A 19,956-nucleotide genomic window follows, 5' to 3' on the forward strand; every position below is an offset into this window, starting at 1 on the left:
GAGAGTTCATCCATTCCTTTGCTAGGAAGATAGAATGAGGGGTTGGTCACCTTAATCCAGCAGTTCTCCAACTTTGTTAGGATATTAAACTGTCGGTATGCGTATATTACTGGAAAAGTAATAAAAAATATACAGAGGCCCAAGCTTACTGAAGTAACACAGTCCCTCCTGGCTCTTGATCCAGGTGCAGAATTGCCATATGCCCCAAGAGGTAACACCATTGTTTTGTGTTATCTCACCTCTCAGTGTGGTTTTCCTCGCAGTTATTGTTTTCCTGTCTTTTTTCATTGCTTCAGTCCTCCCTAATGCTTTTAAACAGAACTTTATTTTTTCTCATTGTTTTTAGCTGCAGCATTAGTGTTCCGCAAACCACTCAATCATTCATGGATACAAGAGTCAGTGGTTTTATTTTGTAAACAAAAGAACAAACCATGGTTTAAGTTTTTTGTTTTTGTTTTTCAGGAAAAACATAAACAAGAATTGGAAGACATGAGGAAAGCTGGTCATGAAGCTCTCAGCATTATTGTGGATGAATATAAGGTAGAGGTTTGGGAGTCTGCTTTCTCTATTAAACTGTGGCATACTTTAGAAAAAAGTTTACACACATTGGCATATGCAAACATATGCAAATTATAGAATGACAGTAGTCTTATTTTAGTATAGAGTTCTTTTCAATTGACCGATAAGTGTTTGTTGAAAACATACTTAGTAGATTACAAAGGTAATGCTAGATGTTGCTCTGCATTGGAGAAGTTGTAGAATGTTTAATAATATAGAATCTGCAGCTGAAGAAGTTCAAGAACAAAATTCTATAGAATTAATTGCTAGATTAGCTTTTATCTTTACTGTGGTTCTACCTCTTTTAGAAAAAAAAAGGCATGATATACGCATCTGAAAAATATTGTAGGTAAAGGGTAAGATTAAGAAAAAAAAATTGTTATGAATATTGTTATAGAAATCATGATAAATGTCAGTATGAGGGACATACACAGCATTATTCTCTGATTCTATGCCTGCATAAGCTTAATCATTTAAAGCAAACTGAGGACTGGTATGTTGCAAGCTTTCAAGATAGCCTTAATTTTAAAAAGTTGGTCTGTTAGTTGTATCTGATGGATGTAATTTTGCTTTCTAGTTCACTTTGTGTTGAGAGCCAATACTGTGAACCTAACTTTCCCTTATTGGTGGATAATAACTGAAGATAAAGATTTTATTTTCATGCTCAAAAAAAAGGTCCTTTTCCCCCCTGAATTTCATGTTAGATCATTTTTCCCCCACAAATAATAGAGGAATACATTCTTGTTGAAATTAAATTCAAACAATTCTCCCCAGAAGTAACCATTAGCAGTTTGATGTGAGCCCTTCTATAGGATTTTCTCCATATTTGCGTATGTATATATGCTAATACCATATTGTATAATTTTTTGATTTGTATTTACAGAAAATGTTATTCCACTCAATCTATTCTTTTCTTTCTGTATTTATTCAATATGACTTGTATTTTATTTATTTATTTAGGATTTTATTTATTTGACAGATAGAGACATAGCAAGAGAGGGAACACAAGCAGGGGGAGTGGGAGGGGGAGAAACAGGCTTCCCGCTGAGCAGGGAGCCCGATACGGGGCTCGATCCCAGGACCCCGGGATCATGACCTGAGCAGAGGGCAGACACTTAACGACTGAGTCACCCAGGCGCCCCGACTTGTATTTTAGTATCAGTATGTATGAACTTATTTTTTGTTCTGTAGTATTCCACAGTATATATATGTATGTATGTGTACATACATATATACATACATACATACACACACACACACACACACACACACACACACATACCATAATTGGTTTAACGGTACCTGTATAGTTAAGCATTTAGTTTGTTTTTGGTTATTCATTACTACGGTAAATTTTTTTTTTTTTTAAATCCTTCTACCACATGTAGAATACAAAAATTTCTTATTGTTGATTAAACATCATCCTTCGACTTGGTAGAAATTAATGTCATTTTAGTTAGCTTAATAATTTAATGTCAAAAAGCTTTTTGTGACAAGTCATTTGGATAAAAGTAGAAAAAGAAGTGGATCCAGAATTAATTTAACAAAAAGTACTTCTTTATTTTTTTTTAAACCCAAGGTAAATAGTCTAGTAGATATGTGTTGGAACATGTAAGGTCATTTTTGTGACCACACCCAATATAGAAACCTGTGCCATTGTCGAGATGGTCATTAAAAAAATATCAAGTTTTTGCAGCTGTGTTTATTGGCTCTTTTTATAATATTGTGAATTTTTAGCTCTACTAATATAAACCAGCTTTACAGTTATTGAATTGGGTAAAAGTATAGGATCTATTTTGAACTATCATCTTTTTTTCCCCCTAGGCTAAGGGTGGGAAGAATTAAAAAGCTGGAATTTATATAATTCTCCTGGTGCATTAAGTGATATATTCTTCAGTAAATTTGTATTTTACTTATTTTTATTTATGAATTATAAATTAAATGTTTTAAAAGCATTTACATTGTGTTTGAACTTGTATTTTTCTGAACAGCTCAGTGTTTGATATTTTAAATCCTTTTTTGATTCTAGCTCCACGTATTTCATTTGCTGAAAACATGTTTATTGTGTATTGCTTTCAATACTGACAGTTAATGAGTTTAAAAGCATAAGTGAGAATTTTGCAAATACATTTTACAAATTGTAATTTGGAGAAACTTGGTTGAGAGCTACTCATTTCACCTCTTCTTTGTCTAGTATCATTATTTGATGTCCATTTGGAGAGGATTTAAAAGTTTCAAGCATTAGGTATTATGATTTGCTTAAGAGGATTAGGAATCAAGTCAAGTAGCCTATGAAGTTATATTTAATTTGTCATATACTTATTGTCAGTTTATATATAAACTTAGATAAACTTTTATAGCAGGGAACTTTGGTGTAAATACATTTCATATAGCTTTCCATATTGATTTATTGATGAGCTTCATATTTTGTACAATGATGTTATTGTACTGTGAGAAGGAATAAGATCTGATACTTTAATTATCATGTAACATTTTACAACGAATGTGTTCTGAAAACATGGAGAATCAACTTCAAAGTAATACAGGAAGAAATAAAGTAATTCAGATAGGAAAAATAGGCAATGTTTTTCTCATAGGTTAGATGTCTTTATAATATAAGTGTTGATTTGTGACCCATTATGGAACAGGAAAAGAAACAATATATTTTTTTTTCCATTTGAAATTCAAGCATGAGAAGGTCATGTGATAATTATTGTATTATGTGTCTCTTTTTTAGACAGTAACTTACTTTTTGTTGATACCTTTTAAAGCTTCATTTTGTTAAAGTATATAAACATTTTGATGGATGATTCATTGATCATTAGATAACTCAAAAACAAATGAAAATACAACTTCTAGTTACTATTACTAAGAGAAGTTGTATGAACATTCTCTTTGATTTATTCTTTCCTTAATTCAAGAAACACTGACTTCCTTCTTTATGCCAGGGACTGTTGTGGATACAGCACTGAAGAAGATAGACAGATCTTTGGTCCAATGGAATATATATTACACACCCACCCATGCACATGCACAGACCATATATAGGTAGTATATAGTCACCGAAAACCATAGCTTCCCTTGATGCTTTGACTTTAACCTCTCCTTGCTATGCAGGTATTTGCTCAAATATGCAGCTGGACTAGAGAAATCTGTACCTTTTTACTACCATCCCTGGCTTTTAGGGATCTTATATTCTTCTGCTTGGTTATCCTGGACTACATGTGATAAGTCATTTTTCTCCCTCCAAGTTGAGTTGAGACATTGTTGAAGAATTTGAAAAAAAAAAATCATTAGGAAAGATAGTGAAAAATATAAATGAAGTAAAACAAAAATGATAAAAGCCTAAAAATTAATGTAGAGGAAGATGCATTACTTTTACATTAACCTTTCCTTTCAGAAATGTGAAGTAGACTTTTTCCCCCCTATTTTTCCTACTACTATACAGCTAAAAAAATCCTTGGACATTATGTATAAAACAGACAAAATCCTGAAAGACAGGGGCGCCTGGGTGGCTCAGTTGGTTGGGCGACTGCCTTCGGCTCAGGTCATGATCCTGGAGTGCCTGGATCGAGTCCCGCATCAGGCTCCCTGCTCGGCAGGGAGTCTGCTTCTCCCTCTGACCCTCCCCCCTCTCATGTGCTCTCTCTCATTCTCTCTCTCTCAAATAAATAAATAAAATCTTTAAAAAAAAAAAAAAAATCCTGAAAGAAGACGACAGACTGACTAGGGACTCTGGGATCCAGGTAACTACATGACACTGGGTTTCCTGGATTTTCTTTTTCCCTCATTTGCCCAGATTAGGTGCTGGAGAAGTGAGCAAGCCAGAAATACCAAATGGGCACAGATAACAAATCCCAAGAAAAGGCTACTGTCTCTGTCCAAAAGACCAGGAAAGCCTCCGGGTAGCAAGACAGTAAACGCTTAGATAATAACCATTCCACTCCCACCAAATACCATAGAACTAAATGTGGCCCCACCCTCCAGCCCTGCCAACAAAGGCTTGATAAGGATTGTAGACTTCCACAAAACCTCCCCAGGCTATAGTGAGATAGCTTTCCTCTTCTCCATTGGGAGGTTTCAAAGAAGGCTGACTGGGAAACATGGACTTTCAGCCCCACTGGGCAGTAAATCCGCTCCTCCCTAAGTGTCAGGGTAGGCCATGTAGGAAGCCTAGACTTCCACCCCACCCTGACACTTCCTCTGCTATCAAGGTATCAACAGATGTTTAATGGAAAGTCAGGGCTTTCATTATTGCTCAGTGGTAATAAGGTCAGCCCTCTGAGGTGTCAGTGAAGGTTATTTGGGGAACAATAAGGTGGCACCCTTGCTTCTCTCAGCCAGAGTGACATCAGTGAAAGCTTTGTGTGAAGCTGAACTCCCAACCATGTCCAGCAATAATGAGGAGATTCTTCTTCCCCCCACCCTGAGTAAAGTGGAGAATGAATCAGGAACCTGGACTTAATACCTGGCTGTTCCCCTCTTGGAGTAGTGTCTTATCAGAGGAAGTCTGCCTAAAGCAAGATTGAAAATATCCAAATTTCAATTGAAAATAGTTCTCATACAAAGAACCAAGAAAATCTCATCTTGAGTGAAAAAAATAAGGAACAGAAGCTAACACTGAGCTGACACCAATGTTAGAATTATGTGACAAGGATTTTAAAGTGTCCCTCATAAAAATGCTTTAACAAGCAATTATGAACATGCTTTGAAGCAAATGAAAAAAATAGAAAGTCCCAGCAAGAGAATAGAAAGTCTTAGCAAAGAAATAGATTATATAAAGAAAGAACCAAATGAAAATTTTAGAACTTAAAAATACAATACAAGAAGAAAATTCAGCATATGGGCTTAGTGTCGTAATGGAGAAACGGGAAATAATCAATGAACTTGAAAATAGAGAATAGAAGTCACCCAGTTTGAACAATAGAGAGAAAATAGACTAAAAACAAATGAGCAAGGATTTAGGGACCTGTGGGATTATAACAAAAGATCTAAAATTCATGTCATCAGAGTCCTGGAAAAAGAGGAGAAAGTGGACAGAGCTGAAAAATATATTCAAAGAAATACTAGCTGAAAATTTCCCAAATTTGGCCAAAGAAATAAAACTATATATTCAAGAAGCTGAATGAACTCTTAAACAGGATTAACCAAAATAATAATAATACCAAAATCAAATAAAAACCACCAAGACCCACTGTGATGGTTAATTTTATGTGTTAACTTGGTTGGGCCATGATGCCCAGATATTTGGTCAAACATTATTCTGGATGTTTTTGTGAGGGTTCATTTCGGGTAAGATTAACATTTGTATTTGTGGACCTTGAGTAAAGCAGATTGCCCTCCATAATGTGGGTGATTCTCATCCATTTGTTAGAAGGTTTTAATAAAACAAAGGACCTGTCTCGTTGATCAGTAAGGTATTTTGCTAGCAGACAGCCTTTTACTTGAACTGCAGCATTGGCTCTTCTCTGGATCTCCAGTCTGCCGTTCTATCCTACAGATACTGAATTTGCGAGCCTCCACTTTTGTGGGAGCCCATTTCTTAAAATCAGTCTTTCTCTCTATATATACATCCTGTGAGTTCTATTTCTCTAGAGACCCTGACTGCTACACACATTATAGTCAAACGTCTGCAAACCAAAGACAAAGAAAAGAAAATCTTGAAGGCAGCCAGAGAATGATGGCATTTTACTTACAGAAAATCAGTTAGATTTACATTGGATTTTTCATCACAAACCAGGGAGGCCAGAGGGAAATGGAATAACACTGAAAGGAAATAAATGTCCACTCAGATTTTTATATCCAATGAAAATATGTTTCTGCAATGAAGGGAAGAAATCAAGATGTTCTCAGATGAAGGAAAAGTAAGAGAATTTGTCCTAGCAAACCTACTCTAAGAGAATGGCTAAGGAAGTTATCCAAACAAAAGGAAATGATGAAGGAAACATTAGGAAAGAACAAAAGAAAGGACAGGGTTGTGGGTAAATGCAATAGACTTTCTTTTTTTAAGTTTTCTAAATTATATTTGTTAAATTAAAAAATATATAACATTGTCCAATGTGGTTCTTATTGTTATGTAAAGGAAAATTTTAAGAAAATTGTATTGTAGGGACACCTGAGTGGCTCAGTCAGTTAAGCGTCTGCCTTTCGCTCAGGTCATGATCTCAGGGTCCTGGGATCGAGCCCCGTATCAGGCTCTCTGCTTAGCGGGAAGCCTGCTTCTCCCTCTCCCTCTGCCTGCCACTCCCCCTCCTTGTGCTCTCTCTCTTTCACGCTCTCTCTCAGATAAATAAATAAAATCTTAAAAAAAAAAAGAAAAACAAGATAATTATATTGTAAACAAGGAAGAGTAACAGACATAAACTTAATTTGAACTGGTAAAATGCCAACACCAGCAATGGTGTGATCTTTTTTTTTTTTAATTTGAGAGTGTATCAAATTTATTTACTTCTACAATCTATTCCATGATAAGACTTGAGATTTCCTTATTTAGAGTTTGGTTGCAAAATTTTAAGCTATCAAAATCATTTGGAGCTAGTTTACATTTGTACATTTGTATTTCAAAAACTATAATAAGTTTAAAATGTAATAGAAAAGGCTTTTCTCCATTTGTCACTGTGATTTCTAAGAACCTGTAATGATCACCACAGAGGAAAGTTTACTAATCATATGTTTTGATTTTGAGTAAGCTAGTGATATTTTAATATTTTATAATTTTTATAATTTTTATTTTGAACAGCTTTATTGAGATACAATTCACATATTACAAAATTCACCAATTTAAAGTTTATAATTCTCTAGTTTTTATTATAGTCACAGAATTATACAGTCATCAGCACAGTGTAATTTCAGAGCATTTTCAACACCCTACATGAAATTTGATTTGTATTTGCCTTGAATATGTAAAGCCTATTTGGGAAGTATGGCTATTTTAATAGTGTTAAGTTTTCTGATGCATAATTATGAAACGTCTTTACACTTATTTTATCCTCTTTAATTCCTTTCAACGATCTATTGTAGTTTTTACTGTGTATTTTATTCTTTTTGACGATATTGTAAAATGAATTGTTTCTATTAATTTCATGTTCAGATTTTTCATTGCTAGTGTATAATAATATGATTAATAATTACAGGATTGATTTTGCATATTTGTTCTGATATATACATTCATTAGTTCTAATAGTTTTTAATAGAGTTGTTAGGATTTTCTGTATACAAGACCATGCCACCTGCCACCTGCACCTCTTTCCAATCTGCGTGCCTTTTATTTTTTTTTCTTGCTTAATTGTCCTGGATAGACCTGCAATACAATTTGAGTAAGAGCTGCAAGAATATACATAATCTTAGACAACATTCAGTTATTAACCATTTAAGTATGATGTTATAAGTGAGTTGTAAATACATGGTCTTCATTAGGTTGAGGAAGTACCCTTTTATTTCTAGTTTGTTGAAAAAAAAAATTTTTAATCATGAAAGTTTGCAGAATTCATCCAATACTATTTCTGTGTCTTTTGAAATGATGATTTTTTTTCCTTATGAATATGGTATATTCCATTTGATTTTTGGATGTTAAATCTGTTTTGCATTCCTGAGATAATCTCACTTGGTCATGGTGTATACTTTTTTTTTTTATGTGTTGCATCATTCAGTTTGTTAATATTTTGTTGAGTATTTTGTATCTTTATTCATAAGGAATATTGGTTTGTAGTTTTCTTTGGGGTCTAGCAGGCTTTGCTATCAGTATAATACTTTACTCAGAATGAGTTAGGATATGTTCTTTTTTCTTTAATTTCTTGGAAGAGTTTGTAAAGGATCAGTATTAATTCTTTGTTAAGAATTGTAGAATTCACTAATATAACCATGTGATACTGGATTTTTCTGTGTGGGGGTTTTTTGGGTTTTTTTGTGTGTTTTTTAAATAAATTCAGTCTTCAGATTTTCTGTTTTCTTCCTGAGTTAGTTTGGTAATTTTATTTTTCTAGGAATTTAGTTCTTTTATCTAAATGCTCTAATTTTTAGCATGAAGTTATTTATAGTATGCTCTTCCAGTGCTTTTATTTTTGTAAGGTAAATAGTGATATCTCCTCTTTCATTTCTGATTTTGTAATTTGAGTCTTCCCTCTTCTCCATTTGGTTAATTTATCTAAAAGTTTCTTTATTCTGTTTGTGTCTTCAAGTAATTAACTATTGGTTTTGTTCATCTTCTGCCATTTTCTATTCTCTTATTTACTAATTTCCACTCTAACATTTATTTTGCATAGCCTTTTGCTTACTTTGGCCTTACTTTATTATTTTTCTAGTTTGTTAAAATGGATGAGTAGATGAAATATGTAATATCTTTTTTCTGATTAATGTAATATCTTTTTCTGTTTTAATATAGGCATTTATGTCTTCCTCTTGATTCTAGTTTATTTCATCCCATAACTTTTGTATGATGTATTTTCATTTTTGTTCATGTAAAAGAATTTATAATCCTCATTGTGATTTCTTCTTTAACACATTGTTTCTTTAGAAAAGTGTTATGTAATCAGGGGTGCCTGGGTGGCTCAGTTGTTAAGCGGCTGCCTTCGGCTCAGGTCATGATCCCAGGATCCTGGGATCGAGCCCCACATCGGGCTCCCTGCTCAGCGGAAAGCCTGCTTCTCCCTCTCCCATTCCCCCTGCTTGTGTTTCCGCTCTTGCTGTCTCTGTCTCTGTCAAATAAATAAATAAAATCTTTAAAAAAAAAAAAAAAGTGTTATGTAATTTATGGCTGTTATTAATTTCTAATTTAATTTCCTTGTGGTTAGAAAATTCTTTTTGATGATTTTGACTGGGGTGGAGTGTTTTGTAGATGTCTTTAGGTACATGCAGTTGGTTCATAGTGTTAATTCTTCCATCTACTGTTGGTAATCTGCTTAATTTTTCTATCCTTTATTTATTTATTTTATAGTGTGGATATCAAAGTATCCATTATTGTTGAATTCTTTGTTATTCCGTCAGGTTTTGTTTCATATATTTTATAGAGGGTATTTTGTTCACTGCATATGTGTTTTATCTCTGGTATGATTTTTTTTTCTTCTAAAGTCCGTTTTTTGTTTGTTTGTTTTTCCTGACATTAGTATAGCCACTCCAGCTCTGCTGTGGTTTTTATTTGCATGGTGTATCTTTTCCCATCCTTTTATCTTGAACCAATTTGTATCTTTGAATCTAAACTGTCTTTTGTACAAATATAATTATATATCTTTTAAAAATGTAATTGCTTTTTAAATCAATTAAGAGAAGAACAGAGAAGAAATAACCAATTATATTGTTTTTTAAAACTACCTACATGATTAACTTTACTGGCATGCATTATTTCTTCATGTGGATTGAGTTATTTTCTGATTTTACTTGTTTTAGCCTAAAGAACTTCCTTTAATATTTACTGTAAGTTATGTCTGCTAACAATGCATTTGTCTTGAAGTAGCTTTAGTTCATTTTCATTCTTTAAAAAAAATTTTGTATTTTTAAAAGCTTTTTTGTTTCCTTTTGTTGGATATAAGATTCTTGTGAGACAGGTTTTTTGTTTAGTTTTAACACTTTGAAAATGTCATCCCCATTGCCTTCTCTCTTTCATTGTTTCTGATGAGACGTAAGCTATTAATTTTTTTGTGTTTATCTTGTATGTGATGAGTCATTTTTCTGCTGTTTCCAAATTGTTTCCGTTTTTGTGTTCCAGCATTTTAACTGTAATATGTCTGGGTGTGTATCTCTTTTACTTTTTCCTACATAGAAGTCATTGAGCTTCTTACATGTAGAGATTGCATTTTGTCACTGTGGGAAGTTTTCAGCCATTATTTATTTTTTTTCTTTATGGAATTCTTTTTTTTATTATGTTATGTTAATCACTATACATTACATCATTAGTTTTTGATGTAGTGTTCCATGATTCATTGTTTGCGTATAACACCCAGTGCTCCATTCAGTACATGCCCTCTTTAACCATTATTTCTTTAAATATTTTTTATTCTCTTCTTCCTTTGTGTTACTTTCACTATGTACATGTTGGTCTGCTTAAAAGTGTCTCACATTTTTCTGAGGCTCTATTCATTTTTCTTCATTATTTAAGCTCTGTAGTTTAGGTTTCACAGTCTTTATTGATATTTCTTCACATTTACTGATTATGTCTTCTCTCAGTTCAAACCTACTGTTTAGAACCTCTAAAAAATAATTTATTGCTAAAAAATGCTTAACCATCATCTGAGATTTCAGTGAGCCATAATTTCTTTTCGTTGGTGGAGGGCCTTGCCTCAATGTTCATGGCTGCTGACTGATCAGGGTGGTGGTTGCTAAAGTTTGGGTGGCTGTGGCAATTTCTTAAAATAAGATAACAGTGAAGTTTCCCACATTGATTAACTCTTCCTTCTATGAATGATTTCTCTGAAATACGCAATGCTGTTTGATAGCATTTTACCTATGGAATTTTTCATTTTTGTTGTTTTACATTTCCACTCCAGAATTTCCTGTTGCTTCTTTTGTTTAATTTCCCTCCTTATTAATAGTGTGTATTTTATGAGGTGTTATTTAATTATTTAAGCATGGTTTTCTTTAGTTCATTTTTTCAATAGGTGCTTTGAAGTCTTTTTCTACTAAGTAACATCTAGGCCACATCAAAGGCAGTTTCTATTGACTCCTGTTTTCCCTGTGTATGTGACACAGTTTAATATTTCTTTTCATGTCTAGTAATTTTTTATTGAAAACTAGACATTGTAGACAAAATATAGTAACAACTTTGTGTCTTCAGTCCTCAGGAGACTTTGTGCTTTCGTTTGTTGATTGATTAGTGAAGTCCATTTCTTTTGAATCGTGCAGCTTCTGTAGAGCAAAATGGATATTTACATACTCTTTCTGACTACCAGAAATGACTGTTTTAAAGCCATGCGCTCTTTAACTATCTCTTTCCTGGACTCCCATTTTATGATTCTGACTTGTCTGTGTTTTATCAAAACTAGCTGTTAGTTTCTGTTAATTTCTAGTTGATTGCTCTATTGTTTTTGACATTGCCCTGGGGTATCCATTGATCTCCAGCCTGGTCCAGTTATACATCAGTTATAGCTCATTCCCTTTGGTAGGGGTAGTTTGTGTGCCAGAGCCTTGCTATGACCCTGCCCTGTCGTAGAACCTATGGTCTGTGCACAGGCCCTGGAAGAGCAGGATGCTTAATTTGCTCTTAATTGGCTTCCTCACCCAGATCCTCCTTTCACAGCTGGAGCTATACATGAGGGAAAGAGGGTAGGCACTATTTTGCTAAATGGCTGCCACCATTGCTCACTATCGATCTTCTGTAATACAGAGTTCATGAGGAAGGGATTGTCCAATGTTTATAGCTGTTAAATATCTCTGGAATAGTTCTTTTACCTCAGGAATGTACTAGAGATGGGAACTGGCATTTGTCTTCTGAGCAGCTATCCTGCAATACAGAGCTGTGCAGGAAAGGAGAATTGTATTTTTTACCAGCTGCCCTATTTATGTGATATAAGCCTTCTGCAGCATGGAGCTATGGAAAATAGGATCTATTAATGTTCACCAGCTGCCAAGACCACCAGGAATGATTTTTACACTAATAGGTTGGGGAAGATGGGAACTGTCACTCAGCTGCTGAGCCTGTTGAAACAGTTCTTCTGGAAGGCTCAGCTGTGGGTGAATGGGTGAAGTCCCTGGGTTGAGTATCATAACTTCCCTCTGTTCTTACCAGGTTTCTGTAAACTTTGTTTAATAAATGTTGCTCAGTTTATTGTAAGCCCTTTGATAAATGTCCAGAGACTTTGAATGATTGTTTTTGCTTAAAAGATACATCAGGTTAGAAGATTCTCTGAGCTCTTAACATTACCATTCCAGAAATCCCACCCCACCCCCCTTATTTCTTTTAATCCATATTAAAATAGTGGTTACTTATTACATATGTTCTTCATTGAACAAGTTATCCTGGGATCAGTGAATATCTAGGAGCCATGACATTCTTTGTATTTCTCACTGTATATACAAGAGTTAAAGATTTGTGTACATCATCTTGTCATATATGAGTACCTCAACCTTTGGATCATTGCTGATTTCTTTTTCTAATGCTTTTATAAAATGTGACTTTTTTTACATGAGTAAATTCTGATATTATACCTCTTACGAATTTTAGAATATGCTTTTGGGTTTTGTTTCAGCAAAATTTCAAATATTAATTTAAAGCTTAATGATTTATCTTACTTTTTTTTTTTTTTTTTTTTACATTGGTAGTCAAATGAAAGGAAGAAAACCCTTAAGTTCTAATACATTTGGTTAGCATATTTTGTGTATGTAACACCACTCAAATGAAATAGCCCTTATTAAAGCTCCCAAATGATGTGATCAACAATTTCTAATTTTAAAATAGAAATAAGCTATGTTATGATTTCAACTTTTCACAAAGAATTGAAAATTCTGATTCACCTTTAATTAGCCCTGTGTAGGCATACCTTGGGGATATTGTGGGTTTGGTTCCAGACCAGCACAATAAAGTGAATATAGTAATAAAGTGATTCAAATGAATGTTTTGGTTTCCCAGTGCATATAAAAGTTATGTTTATACCGTGCTGTACTCTACTAAGTGTGCATTAGCATTATGTCCAGAAAATGTACATACCTTAATTAGAAAATACTTTATTGCTAAAACATGCTTAACCATCATCTGAGATTTCAGCTAGCCATAATTTCTTTCTGCTGGTGGAGGGTCTTGGCTCGATGTTGATGGCTGCTGACTAATCAGGGTGGTGGTTGCCGAAGGTTGGGGCAGCTGTGGCAATTTCTTAAAATAAGATAACAGAGAAATTTGCCACATCGATTGACTCATTTTTCTACAAATGATTTCTCTGTAACATGCAATGCTGTTTTATAGCATTTTACCCACAGTAGAACTTCTTTCAAAATTGGAGGTAGTTCGGGCGCCTGGGTGGCTCAGTTGGTTAAGCAACTGCCTTCGGCTCAGGTCATGATCCTGGAGTCCCTGGATCGAGTCCCGCATCGGGCTCCCTGCTCGGCGAGGAGCCTGCTTCTCCCTCTAACCCTCCCCCCTCTCATGTACTCTCTCTCTCATTCTCGCTATCTCAAATAAATAAATAAATCTTTAAAAAAACAAAACAAAACAAAAAAAAAACAAAATTGGAGGTAGTCCTCTCAAACTCTCTCATTGCTCTATCAGCTAAATTGATGTAATAGTCTTTCTTGTCATTTCAACAATCTTGACAGCATTTTACCAAAAGTAGATTCCATCTCAAGAAACCACTTTCTTTGCTAATCCATAAGGAGGAACTCCTCATCTGCTAAAGTTTTATTATGAGAGTGTAACAATTTAAATATGATAATATGAAAAAGTTTGAAATAATGAGAATTACCAAAATGTGACACAAAGACACGAAGTGAGGAAATGCTGTTGGAAAAATGGCGTTGATGTACGTGCTTGATGCGGGGTTGGCACAGCCTTCAATCTATAAAACATGCAGTATCTGTGAAGCAAAATAAGTTGGGGCACAATAAGACAAGGTATCACATGTATTTAATGGATTAGCTGACCTTACCAATTGGAATTCAGTTCTTTTTGTAACTGCTTATTTATACAACTTCAAACTATCCCCTGCAGGAACTTGGTAAAGAAAATCTACAACCCGGGGCGCCTGGGTGGCTCAGTCGTTAAGCGTCTGCCTTTGGCTCAGGTCATGATCCCGGGGTCCTGGGATCGAGTCCCACATCGGGCTCCCTGCTTGGCGGGAAGCCTGCTTCTCCCTCTCCCACTCCTCCTGCTTGTGTTCCTGCTCTCGCTATCTCTCACTCTGTCAAATAAGTAAATAAAATCTTTAAAAAAAAAAGAAAAAGAAAATCTACAACCCAATTCCATATTTAAACAACTTTGAGATCCAAAGTTATTTTGTACTATTATTATGTATTATGTACTCATATTCTTATCTTTTTCTACCTTTAATAATGATATATAATAATTTATGTATTTTTAATCTATGAATTCCCAAAAGAGTGTTGCATTTCTGTAAAAATCTCTATGTTGGGACTACCAAGTACTTCTGTTAGTAGAGCTCACTGATTGTTTTGAAATCAGACACGCCTTGATCAAAGCCCCAGCTCCGGTACTTAGTAACAGGGTGACCTTGGGCAGTTTCTTATATATGAATTTTAATTTCCTCTTGAATAAATGAGGGAATAAACCATAGAACCTATTCATAGGAGCGTTGTGAGGATCTAGTGAGATAACATGTATTGCTTGGCTAATAATAATCCTGTTAATAAATATTAGTTGTTATAGTTACCATTGTTATACCAATTTTCTAGCATAGCAATTTCAGTGCATTGTCATTATTTTACAGCTGATTAGTAATTAGTTTACTTTTCAAAATGATACATTGTGAATTCTTGTTTCAGTTTTCTTTTTAGAAATACCCGCTTAAGGGAAAGAGATTGTGGACCAGCCCGTCATATTCCTGGGCTCCTGTTAAAAAGCCAGCATTCTTCTGTTCATTTAGAAAATAAATAGCTTGCTCCAGATTGATGAAAAGGACATGTGAAATACTGTTAAAGTACAGAAGAAAACAAAGCTAAAATTAAGCTAATGTGCTATATATGCCAACTTTCCCCATAATGTTTACTTAATTTTGTTTACTTTTTCTTCCATGTCATAATTTTTAAAATCTTTTATCCTGATAATTAACAACAGTAAAGTAAATGTAGATCTTGGAGGGCTTTCCATAGGAGCATGCCACATCTAAGATTGTTTACATAAGAATTTTCCTTTACTTGTTTAATTGGGCTTTTGTCTTTAAATTGTCATTCTTCATTATATACATTGGCTCAGACTTAACAATTCTTTTATGTCTATAGTTTTCTCTATCAGGGATTATTATCCATGATGTAGACTATCTTAGTTTTTTTTAAGATAATGCATAGTTGCATTACTATAATGCTTTTTGCTTAAGAGGACTTTAACAGTTTTCACTGATCAGGATTTCTTAACCCTTTGGTTCTCACCTTTTGCAGCACATAATAAATTACTCATGATCCTTTTTTTTTTTTAAGATTTTATTTATTTATTTGAGAGAGAGAGCACACAAGCAGGGTGGAGGGGCAGAGGGAGAGGGAGAAGCAGGCTCCCCGCTGAACAGAGAGCCCGATGTGGGGCTTGATCCAGGACCCGGGGATTATGACCTGAGCTGAAGGCAGACACTTAACCAACTGAGCCACCCAGGTGCCTTGTGATGATTTTTTAAAATGCATATTCCAAGGCAGATTTCCTCTCTGGAAATTCTAAATCATTTGTTGTTGGTGGTATCTAAGTATCCATATTTTCTTTAAAGTTCTAAAAGTGATTCTACTACTCCAGTGGAAGGGGTGAGTTAATCATTGTCTTATTCCTTCATATTTATTTGCCTGTCAAAATACTCTGTTTCAGCCTGTTGCCATTATTTCCTAATTTTTGTCATTTAATATTGAACCTGTCCAGATTGTGTGTATGTGTGTGTTTCCCATTGAAATCACTGGGGAAATTCTTCTGTACAAGAAAGATGAGAGATACTCTAACAGAATTTAAGTGACTGTGGGATGGACTGCTCTTTGTTTTTGAAGGTTAAAAAGGAAGCAAAAGTTTTAGCTATAACCAAAAAACTAGAATTTATTCTGCATTAAGTTGTTTTTTTTTAAACTTATGTACTGTTTTTTCCAATGTGAGATTAGTGATCACAGTAAGAAAAATTTTCTTTATAGTGGAGGATTGGTATAATAGCAAAGAGGGACTAAGAAAGTCCTACATGAAAAAAAATACAGGTGTATTCGCTAAAACAGATGTAATTCTGTAACTTAAGGAATACGATGTCTTATCTTTTAAAGAGAAAATATCTCACTATCTCCACCCCTTGCACAGATGTGTTTGTTGCGTGTTTCTCTTTTCAGAAGTATCTCAGGGCGCCTGGGTGGCTCAGTCATTAAGCGTCTGCCTTCGGCTCAGGTCATGATCCCAGGGTACTGGGATCGAGTCCCACATCGGGCTCCCTGCTTGGCGGGAAGCCTGCTTCTCCCTCTCCCGCTCCCCCTGCTTGTGTTCCTGCTCTCACTATGTCTCTCTGTCAAATAAATAAATAAAATCTTTAAAAAAAAAAAGTATCTCATTATACATGCATTCAGTTAATGCACTGTATATAAGTGCTTGAGCTAAAGCTATTCTAGATGCTGACACATTCTTAAAATGATTTTCTTTTTATCCTAAATAACTTTTGGAGAGAATTTCCCAAAGGAAGTCGTAGTTGACTCAGTGTGCTGAAGTTCAAAGCTGGAACTATTGCTAACGTGCTGTTACAGTGAGTGGAAAGTGCTCAAGAAATTAAGTTCAACATGTTGTTTTTCTTTTATCTTACTTTGAGCCTAGTTCATTAAAAATTCCAATTTGACACAAATAAGATATGAATGTATTTATTGGTTAACATTTTTGTTTTGCTATTGTATACAGACAGTGACAACAGACTCCTCCCCCTTCCGTGTGTGTGTGTGTGTGTGTGTGTGTGTGTGTGTGTGTGTGTGTGGTGTTTGCTTTAAGGTAGAGTTAGAAAAAGAGTTTTCCCTTTTGAAACTCTTCTATACAAAGTTTTTAATTTCATCCTAAAGTTATATTTACAAGTTACTTTCTTGGTTCTGTCACAACTTGTGTATTTTTAAAATTAAATTTCACTCTGTTGTTTTTGTTGTTTAAATGTAAGGAATTTAGGTATCTTCCAAATCATAGCAAGTATGAGAAGTATTGAAATTTATTGAATTTTGACATAGTTGACAGATTAGCAAAAATGGTGATCAGAATAGCCTGAAAAAGGCAAAAAGAAAATGCAGTTTTGTTTAATATTTAAATGCAAGCACCAATTAAATTATAACTGTACTGATTTAATGTGTATTATATATGTCTTGGCCCTCTTGTGGATGCCTAATCTAAACATTTTCTGTGTCAGTTTTTTGGTGATTTGAAAATTAGTTCCTGGTCATCACATTCATATTAAAACTAGAAAAGTTTTGTATATAGACTTCTCAAAATTTAGAGCTTTCTTTTCTCCCCCTGGTGTTTTGTGTGCACACATTTGGCCAGGCAAAGTCTATTTACAGAACTCATCCTTGCAGGTATCCTTATAGATACCTACACATCTCAAGATATCTCCACGAAAATAGACGTGTAGACACACACACCCATTACTCTTTTACTGTCTTTGTTTCTGAATCTTGACTGAGGTAATGATATTTAATTCTGTATATTATAAACCAGATGCTAAACCCAAAGAATGCTTGACACATGAGTAGTGCTTATAAGTACAGTCTTGACTATTTTAATGAGAAAATAAGAATGGGTAGATTCTTCTCTAGTCTAACAACATCTCATGAAGAGAATTTTCTGACATATTTGTTTTCTCTTCTTGTTATGTTTAAGTATGAGAGTATTGAATCAGATACACCAGAGTTTTAATGTATTAGGCACATGAACTTTCTGCTACTCATGGTGGAAAATGATCCAAAATTGTTACATAAACTTAAGTTTTTCTGAAATTATCTTGATTAAAATTCTTGATATATTCATTTCCCATGTTAACGAACTTTGGCTTATTGAGAGTGTCCGTCTTCTGCATTTTCTGTAGTTTAAGTATGTCTGAAATACTTTTGGGTAAGGATTGCTTTGAATTTTTAGCAATGTACCATACGTTAAATGCTAGGATGGAGTATCACATGCCTGCTGTATTCCATTTTTCAAAAGCATCTACTTGCTAGTATTTTATTTGAACTCTTGAGTTGTTTGTGCTATTTTATAAGGGAGAGCATATTGCATTTAGGAGACCAGTTTTTCCCAGGGTGTAGAATTACTTGTATTGTATAAAGTTCTGCTCCAGGGAGGGGGGGGGAACAGCTTTGTTTTCAATTCTTCTGATATTTTTCCCTTGATTAAAGGTTGCTAACTTTTTATGCAGAGAGGAGAGAAATAAGTATTAAGATGTGTGAAACCTGTCATATATCTTTTTTTTGAATTCCATTGTTTTGTTAACCCAAAGGTATGAAATAAATTTATAGTTTCAGTTATTTGATTGAACAAGGATTCTCATAAATTCCAGCTTTTATCGTATGATCAGATTTTTCCTGGACAATACGGATGTTTGCCGTTGCCAATAGATTTTGGCCTAACAGGATGCTAGATACTGGTGATTGGTTTGGCACTAACAACTTGGCTTGTCCAGTCTTATCCCTCCCACCAAACTTAACCTCAGCAGAAGACTGAGAAAGTTTGGTAGTTGAGAATACTTCTTGTGTGCCTCCGAGTTTCTTGGGCTAAGTCAGAATTTTGCATGCAAAGCTATTCTTGTGGTTTTTCCAGCCAGGCCAAAACCAAAAGGCATTGGAAATCTTGCAAGAGAACTTGTTCTAATATAGATTTAAAGTTTGCTTTTTTTATACTATGACTGGTATATCAGCCTGACAGTCAAAGGAATGAAAGGAGGAATACTTCATACTGTATTGAGGATATATATTTCTAATTTTTGCTGTAGAGCAGATCTTGAAAAATACCCCCAAAGATTAAAAAAAAATTTAATGAGTAGGATTTATGTAGTTAGTTGTTTCTTAAGACACGTAAGACCTGTCTTTTCCCATTGGTTATTTTTGGCTTACCTTCTAAAATGCACTTTGAATGCCATAGGTTCACTTTATATATCACATCAGGTTCATATTTGTAACTACTGTTGATCAGATTTGAAAATTTTATCAATATCAGTCCTACCCATCTGGGTGTTGTTGATTAATTACAGATTTTTGCTTACTATCATAAACATCCAGGCTACTCTGTCATAAGTATCTTCCATCCAGAATAATATTGTCTCATTGACTGGAATGAAGCTTGACCTGTTCTCATGGGTTAGCAAGTTTTTTCAAATCTTCCTTTTATCCAAGCTTATTCAACAGGTTTCTACATCTAGTAATAATGCTGGAAGAGTGATTATATATTGGTATCTGTAAAGAGTATCATTTCTGTACTTATTCCAGTCAATGTAGTATATCAGTTATGTGGTTCTTAATCTCTTCTTATTCTAATGAACTGAATTGTCATCAAGGTCTATCTGGATTCAGACATTTTCAGTCTTAGTGCCTGAAAAGTGTTATGTAATTAGACTTTAGGGGCAAAAAATTGATGTGTGTGTATGTTATGGATTTATTTTTATTCATTTTTTTGGCCACCAATATTCCAGTTAGTCAAAGACTGCATACCATAGTTCTTAGAGGCAGAAAAGATAAACTGATGAAAGTTATTCATATACTCATTTAATTTTCTAAGTCCACATGAGGATATGTACACTAAAAGCTACTTTAATTTTTTAAATCTTTTGCCTGTTT

At 34.3% G+C, this 19,956-nt stretch overlaps 1 protein-coding gene across 10 annotated transcripts in view; it reads left to right on the plus strand.

The window, feature by feature from the left end:
- Window positions 1-19,956, plus strand: part of CCDC91 (coiled-coil domain containing 91) — a 367,847-nt gene that overhangs the window by 179,272 nt on the left and 168,619 nt on the right. For all 10 annotated transcript variants that reach the window (XM_032432737.1, XM_032432742.1, XM_032432740.1 and 7 more), the window contains one exon: window positions 463-540. In XM_032432737.1, the coding sequence (XP_032288628.1) occupies window positions 463-540 (78 nt within the window). The remainder of the gene's footprint in view (window positions 1-462; window positions 541-19,956) is intronic.

The sequence above is a fragment of the Phoca vitulina genome, unplaced genomic scaffold, assembly GCF_004348235.1.
Source record: "Phoca vitulina isolate PV1807 unplaced genomic scaffold, GSC_HSeal_1.0 scaffold49, whole genome shotgun sequence".
Lineage (NCBI taxonomy): Eukaryota > Metazoa > Chordata > Mammalia > Carnivora > Phocidae > Phoca > Phoca vitulina.